Here is a 14,257-nt window from a genome sequence, read left to right as displayed (position 1 = left end):
GCTCCAGCAGACTCCAGAGATCCAGAGGGTTTGGGGAGTAACACAGCAAAGTGGTGTTGAATGTTAACATTGACTCAAAAATGAGGCAGGTCTATGGGAGTCCTGCAGTCTTTAGCCAAGCAGCTGTGACTGAGACAGAGAGGAGAAATTCTTGAGCCTACATCTCACTCATGTCCGCAGACAGCCAGATACGGGCCTGGGACAGCTGTTTAATGCAGTGGTGAAGAGAACTCAAATGTGTGCAATGCAGATGTGGGGATTGGGTGCCAGCACCAGCGTGACAGGCTGCACAGTGTGACAGGTAGCTGGGTGTCAGTAGAAGGTGGTGGGTGAACAGGACCTGCTGGTGAAGGTAAAAGGATATGCCTGTGGAAGAGAGGCTTAATGTACTCTTCAGTCCTCGAGGATTTGGGTTGTTTCATGATACAGTGATGTATATGCTATTTGTTATGCTGTTGCCCCCTTCTCCCACAAAAAAGAGAGCGGCAAAAGAAGTGTGTTTGTTACAACTGATAATATGTACAACATAGTAAATGGAAAAGAGGTCAACTAGGCAGTGCTTCTACTAATACTGGTGTTTGAAACATGATCTGTATCTTATGACTACACATTAAATATGGGGGAAAAAGAATCCCTGAACATGCATGGATTTCAGCGAAGTTTAATAATTAAATCCAGGTGAGTGTATTAGCTGTTTGTAGGACATTATCCTCATAGTTACCTTACCAGAGTTGAATACATCCTGGATTTTGTACATTCATTTTTAGGCTGAAATATTTTGACATGTTATGAAACTTGTGACTCAACTACCTCTCAGCAGTGTGTTGTCCATTTGTAACAGCAGATTTTCCTGGAAGTCATTACTTTGGAGTGCCATTGTCAGCTGTACACATCACTCCTGCTCTTCTTGTCTTTTGTGGTGCAGAATTGCTCACTGATGTTAGTGAGGATGTTACTGCTGATACACAAGCTATCAGGTTTTTCCATTTTTTTTTCTTTCTTTTCTATCCCTGTTGAATTGCAGTTTCCTTTGTCTTCTCTGTAGTGCACTGAAAGAGGTTGGGAAATTTATCATGGTTATTTTTAATGGGTTTTTAAAGTCCAGCACGACACAGATTGAATTGATTCAGGAAAATTTCCTGGAGCTGTACCGTTTCACTATTAAAAATATTTTTATCATTGCAATTTTTCTGTAAGAAAATATGTCTATTTTTTTCCTTCTAGCCCATAACAAAGCCCTGCTTTCTAATGTTTCCACATGGTCAGATATTAGCCATTTCCCTAGATAATTTAGGTTGATCATGTGTACTGCTAGCGTTTTTATTGTAAAGAATTCTGCTAGTGGTTTCATGATAAATGCATAAAGCACTGGGAAATTACTTTTATTTGGCTTAGTGTACATTTAATAACGCATTAAAAAAATAAATGGTTTTGTGTGTGTGTAGATCCTAAGAATGTATAGAAAAAGTACATGCTTCTATAGGTAAAAAATTAATCTTTCCTGTGTATATTTTGTACTCTGTAGCATAAAATAGTACATTTCCAGGAGTGGGTGGTTACTATCTTTTTCTTCTTTGCTTCGACATATTTTTTTTTTAGGCAGATCATGAAAGAAAAGCGGGTCCCAGTGACTGTCCCCCTCATGGCCAGTCTGGCAAACCTTTCCTTCCCTGAGTAAGGTTGTCCATTGTTGGCTGGAATCTGTGTCGTTATTGCCTGCAAACCAAATGAATGGGTTGCCCATTGCTTCCCACTTATGAAACCCTGCTTTCATTTGCTTAAACTTGGGATAATTTCAGGCTAGTAACCATGACCAAGTCAAAGTGTCATTTCTTATTCTACGAAACAGTCTATGTATGTGTAGTTACACAAAATTCAATTTGTCTTATTCTGTTATGTTTATGATGCAAAAAAATAAGTCTACTGAGTCTTATCTATTATTGGAGAATTAAAATATTCTAATATTAAGACACTTATTTCATAAATGCATGCATCTGCATTAACATAAGCAGAGCAAAGGAATTAAGAGGGATGGCATGCAATGTAATGTAACTCTCTCATTGATTTAAGATCAAAATGCCAGTAAGAAGGAGTAGACTGAAAGAAAATTATTTGCATGTTTATTTCAAGTACACTGAAAAATAAAATATTGTATCGTCCACCACTGCTGATCCTATTTACAGGAGGCAGATGAGCTGTCTTGACTATAAAGAAGTGAAAGATAAAGTGCAGAATTAAAACAAACAGAAACAGGCTACTGATTTTGAATGCCTCTGTTCTCAATGCTGCTTTTGAAGATATGTATGAGGACATGACTTTTCAGCAGATAGAGATACTCAATGTTTCCTGAAAGTCTTTTCTTTCCTTCAGGGCTAAAATGGCTAACCAAAACCGGAGAAGTGAAAAACTCCAGTTGCACTTGAATTCTGGCCATGATAAGCAAAGTATATGTGAGATGAAGTTTGCAGAAATGCAGAGTTGTGGATGGCTTTTCGGTGTACCCTGACGTCAGAATAATACAAACCTCAATTTTATCATGGTCAGAAATGCTTTATGAGAGGCAGAAGTCAGATCACATGGGTTTTGTTTTAGTCATCCTGAACTATGTTTGCTTATATGAAGTTTAGTGACGGGCATGTAACTAACAACTTTATTATACTTGTGCTTTTATTATAGTCAAACTGTTTTATCACTTCCTGTATCTTGTGATGTCGTAGTATCACAAATTATATTTGAAACCTTTGACCTCCTTCCTGTTTTGTTCTCTCCGTATGGTCTCACATATGCTCTACTTCTTTTGTCCCCTGTCCCCAAATTTTTCTTGGATCCTGCACTGTGACATGCACATGCTGCCCTGCTTTCTGGGAGACTGAGAATCCTTCTTGGCTTCATGGCCACCTGTTCAGATAGATCCCCCATACTTTGCTAGAAAGCAGCCCTGCACTGCAGGCCCCTCTTCTACGTGTTCTCTCAGCCATATTATTCGATGTAGCATCACAGTCATATCCCTCATCTTTGAGTGCACTGCTCTGTCTCCATTTATCTTGTACGAAATGGCTGTAGCCCTGCCAGGGTAATGCTGCCTGTTGTTTCCCAGAAATTGCTTACCTGCCTGTCAAGGGAAGCTGCTTAGAGCTCCCAACTAGAAATCAGGATAAGAACTCAGCAGATTCTTCTCCCTCCCTGTGTGGGGGAAAAAAAATAAAGATGGAGAAGAGGCTGCTCTTCTTTAGATCAAGTAACATTGTCTACTTATCCTCCTCAGCCATATTGTAGATTTTTTCTTTTCCCTGCACTGATAAAAATGGGTAGCAATGTTGAATATAAATAATAGACTCATACAAATCCATACAAATGAACACTGTGTTCATAATAGTAAGTCTTAAGTTTGGAGACACAAAAAGTTTGCTATTTCCCAGAGGTAGCCTTCCCTAGAAATGATATTCCAGTGTTCTGGAAATAGTAACCTGATGGTTTTTCCCTCAGGGTATGGCAAAGGAGTACTTTAGTAGTGAATTAGGTGCAAGAGATGAGACTGCTCTCACGCTGCATCTCAAAAAACAACAGAAAGGCCAAGCACAGAAATATGCTGCAACCCACAGGAAACGCCTGCTGCACCATCACATGAGGTCAGTCAGGCATACTGCGCTTTAGTGAGCGCAGACAAAACAAGCTTTGGTGAAAATGTCACAGTCTAAACATGGGTAACAAAACACAGACTAATACAGTCCAAGCTTGGTGGGAAACACCATGGGAAAAGTTTTAGAAACCTTCTTCTGGCACTCTTGCTGAGGTGAAGAGCTATGAGCACTTTCTGCGTCACCCAGTCGCAGTAGCACCACACACCCCACACGGGAGGGGAGCAACTGTGGTTTCTTGTTAATATCACACTATTTCTCATTTCCAGTAGCATCCTATAAAAGCAGTACCCTATTTACAGCTTTCATTTCGCATTAATGAAGTGGAATACTGATGTAGCTAATCAGTGCTAGCGGTATGATGCAAGCACACGGAGCTGTGGTGGTGGTGGCAATCATCTTAGCCCAGTTGGCAGGATAAAAATAACCCCTACCAGCCCTGGGAAGCAGCAGCTCCCTGGCTGTGGAGGAGCACAGCCCAGGACCCCGTGGCTCTGCGCTGCTGTGGAGGCCAGCTTCTACTGCAGCCCACGCGAACCGAGAAAAGAAACAATTCTGTTATCCCTGTCCATTTTGCTGAATCCCTTTTGCTGATTCTCTTCCCAACCCCTGGACACAGGTGTGAGGTTTTTGTACTTGCACTTGGATTTGGACTCAGATTTCCTCCAGAAACCAAATGGACATAGATTGCTAAATATGCTTGTATAATTCAGACGTGGGGTTTTTTTCCTCTTCGTGGCACTTTGTGAGCTTAATTTAATCTCTGTCATTTCTTATGTGTGGGTAAATGTCATCTACTTCATTTCATGAATGAATTAACACAGCCATGCAAAGTCTGTGTCTCCTGCACCGCTCACTTGGAAGGGGGAAGGGAGTAGTAAATGTGTGTGACACTCTCAAGTTGCTAAACCCTGGGGTTGGAGATGCCCAGAAATAGATCTCATTTGCACCCTGGTGTAAGGTACTTGAAAGACTCTACCAGCTCTGTACCTTGTAATGGCCCCAATCAGCCCTCCTTCTTGTTGTCAACCCTAAATATGCTACTTTGATACCACAAGTCTCTTACTGCACCTGACGAGGGAGGAGCTCCTTTAAAAATAGCTGTGTTTTAGTGGTGGGGAGAATATAAATAATCCCAGAATTTTCTTCCTTCTTTTGGTACTTCCTTAAGCATGTCAGGAAGCAGAGGCCCTTTGGCAAGGTGCAAGTCTGAGATAGCACACATGGTTGGTGTGTAGAAGATAGCATTTTTAATCCCGGGTATGTGGACAAAGTGGTGGATGTAGCTGTACGGAGCAGTGCAGAGAGTATGTGTGAGCAAGCATCTTATGTTACACGATATTTTTAATACAGTCAGGAGTTAAATTAATAGTTCCATGTGCTTATTTTAAAGCTTTCACGACATGAAAAGAAATGTAGTTCATCGAAAAAGAAAATGAGAAACAATTTATTCTTAAATAGAAATCACTGTGGCCATGTCTTTTTTTTTTCATGAATTTACACAATGGCTTGGATTAGTCTCTGGCTGAGGGGTGGGTGGGTGTGTGTGTGTGTGGGTGTGTGTGGGTGTGTTGGTGGAGCTGTGCTTTTTTCCATTCCTGAGACTGCTCAGTGCTACTGGGGTTTCATTTTCATGTGCAGTAAGTTCACCTGTTTCTAGGGTGTTGTGTTTTTGGGTCTTTTTCTTATGTTTCTTCTCTTAGGCGGTAGTGTGTTTCCAGTTCTTTAATCTGGAGATACTCAGTTTGTGAGTGCTTTATAAAAGCAGTCCAGGAAGGTACCTGCCCAGCTAGAGTCACAACCCGGGAAGCAGGAGAAGTGGCACAGCAGTTAGGTCCCAACTTTCCTGAAGAAAGCTGGCACAGGATTTCCCAGTGTATGTGGCAGCTGAGAAGCTCTGTTCTCACAGGGTGTCAACAGAAAAAAAAAAAAAAAAGGTGATTGCTGGCAAATCCTTTCTCCTCCGTACCTGCCTGTCCCCCAGTCCCTCAAATGGAAAATGGAGGACATAGTTTGTTTTCCCCACTGTTTGTCACTCCAGGTGATTTAAATTGTAGGCTCCACAGGCCTAGAATAAGCTTTCTACTTATGTATATCTCCTGTCAAATTAGGGCATGGGGACCTTGGAGGCCTCCAGCTGCTAATATAACAATAATGATTATGGGACTCGTGGTACTTGACAAATTTGTCCTGCTTCTTTCCTTTCTTCTCAGCTCAAAATAACCCTTTCTGTGAAGACAGTGTTTGGACTTTGCAGCTGTTCATTATGTATCGCTTAGTCCGACCACATCTGAATTGCCTGTGAGTGCTGAAAGGGGACAGTGCTCATGACGAATCAGTTTGCTCTGAAATAATTAAGTAAGTAATGCCAGGCTTCAGTCCTGTTTGAAACAAGCTGTGTGCTATTCGTTTTTACGTTTCTCTGCCTGCAATTAATGGGTATCACTAAACAAAAGAGGCAGAGTGATCAAGGTACTTCTTTAAAGGAAATATCTCCTAAGAAAATTAGCCTTTCCCCCGTATCTATTTATCTTTGCATACCTCTCCTTCCTGCTCCCACCTTTTTCTTTGTTCTTTGCTCCTCTCTGAGGAAGATAGAGATAATAAAATATTCTGTTTTCATATGGCTTTGCAGATGATCTTTGTGTACTTCACCAGACCACAGCATAGAATACAAAGCCTTGTTTATTGTCTAACAGCATATGCATGTTTTATGATTAATATGATGTGTTTATAATACATGGGACTGATAATAGATAGGGAGATCAAAGTCTTCTGTGAATTGACAGCAGCACTATAAACAAGGTGAAAGGGTTGCAGGTGTTTCCCACATGGGTGTTATACAAAAACATATGGCCCTTTGCTGTAAGGTACTATACGTGCTCTTACCTTATCCTGTGCAACAGGGCAACATTGCTGCAAGCACATTGGTGGCTTAGGATCTGAGGGATGCTGTCAGCAGCTGATGACCATCCAGTGTGGTCAGGATGATCTTGGGAGCGCAGAAAAGATAATGCTAGTTTGGTAGCTGATTGATCTGCTACATTGTCTGATAAAAGAAATCTACATTCTGGGGGAGTCCCTGGCAAACCTTGGGAAGGAAGATGACATGCTTGGGTGTTGCTGTGGCCATGGCAGGCACTAGGTGTGGTTTCAGACACCTAGGCCACATCTCTGCAGCGAGCAATGGTGGTGCATGAGCAAAACAGCAGACATAGTTGCTGGATTGCTTTTTATTCTTGTGGATTAAAAAAAAGAGATGCATTTTCTAAATGACTAAATCATTGTAAAGAGAACTACAACATCCTGGGTGAAACCTGAACACAAGGCAGTAGTCTCTGTCCTTGTCATTAATTGCCTTAAGAACGGTGCTTCTCTGATCTTAGGAACCAAACTGCTGCAGTGGGTGTTTATTGCCTCTTCAGTTGTTAAAACACTTCAGATGAAGAGTAATTTATTTTGTTCAATATCCTGTAACCTAGCCATCTCCTTGACCTGTGAGCCCTTTGGTAACCTTTGTCTTTTCCATAACTTCTGGGAATAGATCCATCCATGCCTTCTGTTGAACACTTGTGAAAAATTTTTGCCTGGCCCTCCTGAGGATGGTGCAACACAGGGCTTCCTGCTTCTGCCCCGACAGGCTGCTGGGGCAATGGTTCCTAATCTGCACTTTCATTTGCTGGAGGAAGCTGACTCTGTCCTTGTGCTGTTGATAGACTAGTACCAGGTTTTTCCTGTCTCACCTTCCAATGGAGCTAAAGCTACTGGTCTAAAAGGTGGAATTTTTTCTCTATTTTGCACAGCTGCAGTTTAAACTGAAATATAATAGAAATTGCCCCAACAGCATAACTTAAATAACTGAGGCCTCATCTACACAGGAAAATTGCCTTCGTGCATGGATGATGAAATTTATTTTTACAGGTATGGCAGTAAGTGTTTCCACAAGTGTTTCGATGTGGACAGAGTTGTGCCACCCTGAGGATGCCAAACTACATGCGTGTGTTCTTGCTTCTCTGCAGAAGTGAGCTAGGTAGTCTCAAGCATTTGCATTATACCCTGAATGCCCTACCTGAAAGTAGTACAAAGTATTGGGTCAAGCAGTGTAATGGTACTGTAGCTAAAGGTAGGACTTTTGTGTGTGAACGAGCCGTGTGAAAAGATTAACCTAAGAAAAGTTAATAAAAAGTGCTGTCCTAAATTATTCATGAATCCATTTGCAATGCTCTTGCCCAGAGGCTTTTGTTTTTCTCAAACTCTTATTTATTAAAATCTGACAAGAATATCAGGTTTTGTTCAATAATAAATCTAAGTCTATGTGAGACTGGTGATATCCTCATGTAGTAATACAGAATAAAAATGAATTTACATGGCAGGGGTGAAATACATTATTTACTTGGGAAGAATAGATTATTGTTCAGGAGGATTTTATCTTTTACTTGCCATTTTGAAAAAAAAGTGAAAAAACCCCCCAAACGCCTAGTTGGGAGATATTCTCCTGGAGTGTGACTGAGGCCTTGATCCTGCAAAGGATTTTAAATGTGTTAAAATCAGGTAAGCATCTTTCTGGTGCCTTTGCAGGTTCCGAACCTCTGTTGGCTAAATGAAATGGCTCAGATGATCTTGTTTCATGCTTAGTTCTACCTGTCCTTTTTCCTTGACTTCAGGGGAAGATCATGTAAGTCATGCTTCTAGCCTCAGGATCTTGACTTCCAAAGCATGTCCATACACACACTCTTATTTTTGTGTCCTAGAAAAGGTTAGAAAGATTATATACAGAAAGCAGGAGAATGGAAAAAAGGCAGGAAGAAAGCCTTTGCTGTTTGGGATACAATAAGAGATGGTGGTGTGTGCTTTACAGCAGTCATTCCTTAAAAATGGGTAGAACTTTGCTTAAAAAGCAATTTAAGATTTTTTTTTTTCCAGAATTTTCAATTTATTAGTTGTAAGGTATCTTTTTCCCCCTTCTTCTCCTTCTCTGCCCTAATTTATAACTGGATAACGAAAGGAAAAGCAGGTGCCTATAGCTAGAAAGTTAGAGGAGAGTGAACAAAAAAGAAAGAGCTTAGCTGTGGAAGCAGAACTGGGAGTTCGGGTGACTGGTCTGAGTTGGAGGATAATGAATAGATTTGTTTGCATAAGCTTGGCTTGTGAGTCACTTTCTCATAAAAGCAGCTTGAGTAGGAGATGCTCCTGTCCCAAATTTTTAGTCCTGAATGCTTTCAAGCACAAAGTGCGCTGTGACATAAAGACTCCCGCTGTGAGTACTGGCCTGTTATTCCGTTGGACAGGAGCTGGAGCTCTGCAACTTCCCAGGTTTGAAATAAATTAGAATTGTGTCTNATGCTTTGCATGATGTATCATATGGTGCCTCTTGCTGGTCAGTGTTAGGCTATCTGGGTAGACATAATTAGCTTCTGATTCAGATTTGGAATCTGGTGTCAGGAAATTGGTCCCTGTAAAAAACTGTGTGTTACAGGACCATCAGTCACTAACCATTAAATGTGACAAGGAACTTGATAAACTTGGAGAGAGGAAGAAAAAAGCAAAGTAGGAGCATGAGAGGTCGGTATTCGTGGCTGGGTCTTTGCCCTGAGAGCTTGCTTTGTCTCTTTGATGCCAGAAAAACTGTACAAAGTACATACAGAAGGTGCACGTAGGGCATTATCCTCTTTTGCTAAAGTCTGTGATCAAAACCCTCTTTAAAATGAGGCCTTAGTGCTTTCTTATACACCTATTGGGGTTCTGAATAAAAGTTTGACCATTAACAGACAGCTATTTTGCTGTGGTCGAACAAACTGGGAGGGGTGAAAAAGGTTTATCTTCACAGACCACACCACCCATATCTAAGGTTCAAGTAGAGCCTATGGATTGCATTTGGGAAATAAAAGTTCCCTCTGGAAACCCACCGGAGAAGAAAAGATGATATCTTTCTTCCTGAAGAAAATTGTGTTCTTGTTCTTCTTTACCATTTGTTTGTTATGAGTTTTGGTGGTAGGGGCGTCAAGGTGGTCTGTGAAACCTAGCTTTGGAATCCAGATATTTGTCTGATTTGTTTGCCCTTGGAGAAATCAAGCTGCTGCAGCTTCATTGCCATGGGAACCTCTAGTTACTATATTTAATTCAGCCCAGGGTTTGCTTGTCTATTCAGTTGCTGCAATGTAGACAGGTGATAAGCAATATATTGATACTAAGCTATATCGTACAAAAATGATTAGGCACAGATATTACCACAGTTTTGCAGCATCTGTGGTATTGCTCTTGTTTTCTGCCATGAGCTGCCTAGCCCTCCTGTGCCTTCCTCCAGTCTCTTCTTCCTTTCTCCTAGTGGAGGAAAGACAGCACCGCCTGAATAATCTTTCTGGTCCAGCAATCAACAAAGGTAGGGACTGCAAGCAACCTCTACTTCCTGGTGGTACTTCTTCCTCATCTGGCAGAGCAGCCAAGCATAAAGCACCTGTAGACCTTAGGGGGAATGGTGCTGGAGAAGGGAGCTCTGCACTCCTAGGAGTTGTGGTGTTGGGTTGGGTCCCAGTACCTCTGCAGCTTCCACGATGGTGTGAAGACATGCAAGGACATACCATGGCTCCACAAGATCAGATTAAACTGGGAGCAGGGAGATAGAAGGTGTGCAGGCAGAGACACCCCTATCACTTATTGTTCTTCTAAACCTTTATTAATTCCCTTAGACACTTCATGAACCCTTTTTTTTCCTTTTCTTCTTTTTTTTTTTTCCCTCCCTATTGGTATAATGTAAGGTTCAGATGGTATCTATTAGATTGTTATGTCCATGGTTATGTCCTGGAGTCTGAGATGCACTCAGTTCCAGTGCTAGTAGAAGCTGTGGAAGTGTGCCTTTATTGCAGTCATGGTGGGGGGACTTCTGGAAAGGCTCATTGTAGACAGGGCTTTGCCATCATGTGGCTAACTGCAGGAAAATCTATTTTGTAGGTCTTCAATGCTTATTTGGGTTGTTGGTTTCTAATGTTTTGCTCCTCTGTAGTTTGGTTTAGTGATACTACATCACTTTGTACTGCATTCTGAGTGAGCATAGAGCATACAAACCTTTACATTAAAATATTGGCTGAGTTTTGATCAATCAGTAAAAGATTTTAAGCTGTTTCCTTCAAATTCCAGGACCATGCATCTTAATTTAATAGTTGAGAAGACTGGGGAAAGATACTGCTTTACCAAAGGGAATATGTTTACTTGTGATATTTGTTCCTGGCAAGTATTTTCAAGCAAAAAGAGGTATTTTAGGGAAGGAGATGGTTCTCTGTTGTCACTATCTGCTAAAATGACTCTCTTTTTTCTTTGTAGCTATTACATTGGTCGCCAGATGTTTGTGGTGGTCTCCTCGCCAGACATGATCAAGCAAATCTTAGTGACAGACTTCAGTAACTTCACCAACAGAACTGTAAGTACATGAAGTTGACTTTGTGGATGGAAGTGGTAGCACTGCTAATTTGAACTCAGACCAAAAGTGGCTACAAGAAGGTTGGAAATAGAGAGAGGAAAATGTACAACATTGGTGTACAACAAGACCTTAAGCTGTATACACTCAATATATATATTCAGTCTAAGACTCTTGTTACCAGAACACTCTGAGGATAAAAGGGAATGTCCTTAGAAGAGATGCACTGCCCTTTTGCTGAAGCACCAGGTGGGTATTGAAGAGAGAGGGTTTCAATATCCAGTTTTGCCACTGACTTCCTGTGAAATCCTGGGAAATTCACTTCCTAGCTCTTTTCCTCAGTTCTTTAACATGGAGATGGTATTATTTGCTTTCTCCTTCTCATGATGTGTTTTGTGCTTTTAGACTTTATAGGGCAGGAGAAGTCTGCCTGGGACAAGGACATGCCTCTTGCAGCTATTGTATATTACTTAGTCATACTTACCAGTCTGACAGTAATAAATAGCAAAGAAGGAAGCTGGACTTAGCAAGAACTTATGCTGTTGGTTACAGACTTACATATTGAAAAGCTCTTTTTCAAGCACTGGTTAGAACAAATAATGGGGGGTAATGGCCAGAGGGGATAGTAAAGATTTCCAGGAGTTGCTCAGCATTTTATGAAGAAATACTGTCACTGTGATCGCTTGCTTCCTCAGTGCCACCCATTCCCCTGTTTCCCTCTGGCCCCCTTATATGCTCAAACCTGCTCAAATAAACTCACATGTGTTCAGGTTGTTTGTGCCCTCAGGGCAACTTTCATCTCTGATCGACTGTGTGTCTCCTCTGCCCCTCTGATCCTCTCTGCAACCAGATAGTCTGTTTGCAGACTGCTTGTCTCCTTTGCTTGCTTCTTTTGGTACATGAGGTTCCTCTTGTGACTACGTGTATCTTATTTAATAACTACTTGTACCAGTTGCCCTCCGTTCTGCCCACAAATCACACCTGAATGTAAGAATCTATTCTTAGACTTCTTAGGCTGAAGCTGTGTGTGACAAGGGTCTTTTCCCCATTTTCTCTATACTTAAAGAAGTTTCCCAACCCTTCCTTTCTTCCACTACAACCAGAAGTCCTATTTCTTCCTGTCCATAACTTTCTTATGCTTTTCTCATGGATATTTGATACTAGTAGACTGTATTCACTATTCCTAGCAGTAGCTAGTAACCAAATAACATCTCCCTGAAATTGGAGAGCATTCCTTTGAGAGCAATCTCAGAGATTTGTTCTGCTTTTAATTATAGTCAGCCTTATAATTTGAATATACCTATGTCTGTATCGTCACCCTTCTCAGTTGGTGAAAATTTTCTTTCTTCTTCAGGCTTTTTGTGCTCAGACATTTATCTTTCTTGAGGTTGTATGTCCATCTGTCATGGGCATTTGTGTTCCTCTCTAACATTCAGGTAGTTAGGTCATGTCACTGTAGCCAGTCTTTTTCTCTCTCTCTCTTTCTCTCTCTCTTTCTCTCTCCCCCCCCTCCCTCCCTCTCTCTCCCCCTCCTCTCTTTGTTTTCTTCAGCAGGGATCTGTGAGGTATAGCTGTCTCCGTAGGTTCATATCTTGCCCTTATCAAGTGACAGTCCCCTGAATCATTTGTGGCTTTTCTGTACAACATCCAGCTTTATTGATGAGGGACTGAGACATAGACTGAGTGACATCCCTGCCACTAACCAGAAAGCCTATGACAGATGAGAAAATTTAACTCCTAGCCCACTCTTTAGAAAAATTAACAGTTTCTCACCTGTGCAGTGTTGCTATTTCTGGCTTGCTTAATGCCCAGGAGTCTAATTCAAATGAACTTGCTTCTTCTATGGTCATCTCACATACCTACAATCTTTGATCATTGTTGTTTCTCCCTTTCCACTTTGTTCCCCCCTTCTTCTAAGCATTGCTTTTCACTTACTGAGGATAAGCAGCCCTCTGTTCCTGAGTCCACAAGTTTAACTTGTGGATCTTTTTCCCCTCTGGAGTTTTCACAGTGGAAGCTGTGTCTCCTCTTTAATTCACAATCAGCTGTCTCCGTGAAGTGTTAGGCTATCCTAATAGTTAGTACACTAACTATTCCACGTGAAAATAGATAATGATGGTATGTAAGGAAGGCCAGTGGAATTTATTTAGAGGTGATTTGGGTTATATGCAAATAATGGTTGAAAGGTGAGGTGAGAAAAGTGCTTTCCAAGTAATAGAATTCTTTCTTCTCACATTGTCTGAATAAATGTAGTTTTAAGACTTTTAATAGGGTTGCTTCTGTTTGTATATTTTAAAATTAGTCAAAGCAAGCTCCTCTACTTTAAGGGAGGGTTTCTATTTGCTAGTGGAGAATTCGAAACACGAAATAGATCCCAATACTTTATTTTACCAGTTCCTTTCCCAATTTTTTACTGATAAGTGGTTATAGAATTTACTTTGGAGTCAGTGCTATTCACAAACCTAGGCTAATATATTTCAGTCCAGAGATGGCACGTGCTTATTATTTCAACCCAAAGCCTTTTTTTAGCTTAAGAGTGAGTGTCAGTCTCTTAGGGTGAGAAGGATGGGAAAGCGGGTGAGACTATTGTGTTTGAACAGGCCTTTGGAAAACACACACACATTTTTCTTCCCCACCTCTCCATATGCATTTCCAAAATCAAGATTTGTACTTCATCCACCAGAGGTGAGAGTTATCTAACCCAGAATGCTGCAAAGGAGATTACTCACCATATCCTGTAGCAGTTGTAGCAATTGTATGTTAACAAAGTGTCACTGAGTTTCGGGATGTGCTTCTAATTCTAGAAGCTAAGTGTAGAAAAAGTTTATATTTCATGTTTATTTTCTTGCTTTTTCAATTAATTGTAAAATATGTATGTATTCAATTTAGAGATGATTATTGTGAAGGGTTGCAAATAGTGGATGTACTTGATAGACAGAAGCCAGTAAGATGATGATTCAGTGAACTCTAACAGCTTTTATTAAAGCTGTCTGTAATGTGATGTCATGCCTTTGAGTGCTTGTAAGAAGGATGACCTTAATCTGGGATTGTGCATTTATGGACTACTTTCTGGGAAGTCATCAGAAGGCCTTTATGGAATCAGAGTGATTTTAATCTGCTGAGAGGATTCTTTTGGATGCATCTCTTGTCCTGTCTTCACATCCAGAGATCTGGACCATTTGTGCACTTCTCTCACATTCAATCTGTC

At 40.9% G+C, this 14,257-nt stretch overlaps 1 protein-coding gene across 6 annotated transcripts in view; it reads left to right on the top strand.

The window, feature by feature from the left end:
- The window catches only part of TBXAS1 (thromboxane A synthase 1), a 254,332-nt gene that overhangs the window by 113,965 nt on the left and 126,110 nt on the right, over window positions 1–14,257 (top strand). For all 6 annotated transcript variants that reach the window (XM_017804942.1, XM_017804943.1, XM_017804940.1 and 3 more), the window contains one exon: window positions 10,956–11,052. In XM_017804942.1, coding sequence (XP_017660431.1) covers window positions 10,975–11,052 — 78 coding nt within the window. In that variant the 5' untranslated portion in view covers window positions 10,956–10,974. The remainder of the gene's footprint in view (window positions 1–10,955; window positions 11,053–14,257) is intronic.

Source organism: Lepidothrix coronata, unplaced genomic scaffold (genome assembly GCF_001604755.1).
Source record: "Lepidothrix coronata isolate B3197 unplaced genomic scaffold, Lepidothrix_coronata-1.0 Scaffold10, whole genome shotgun sequence".
In the NCBI taxonomy this organism is placed as follows: Eukaryota; Metazoa; Chordata; class Aves; order Passeriformes; family Pipridae; genus Lepidothrix; species Lepidothrix coronata.
The sequence above is the reverse complement of the archived record's forward strand: the minus strand, read 5'-3'. Positions and strand labels throughout refer to the sequence as shown.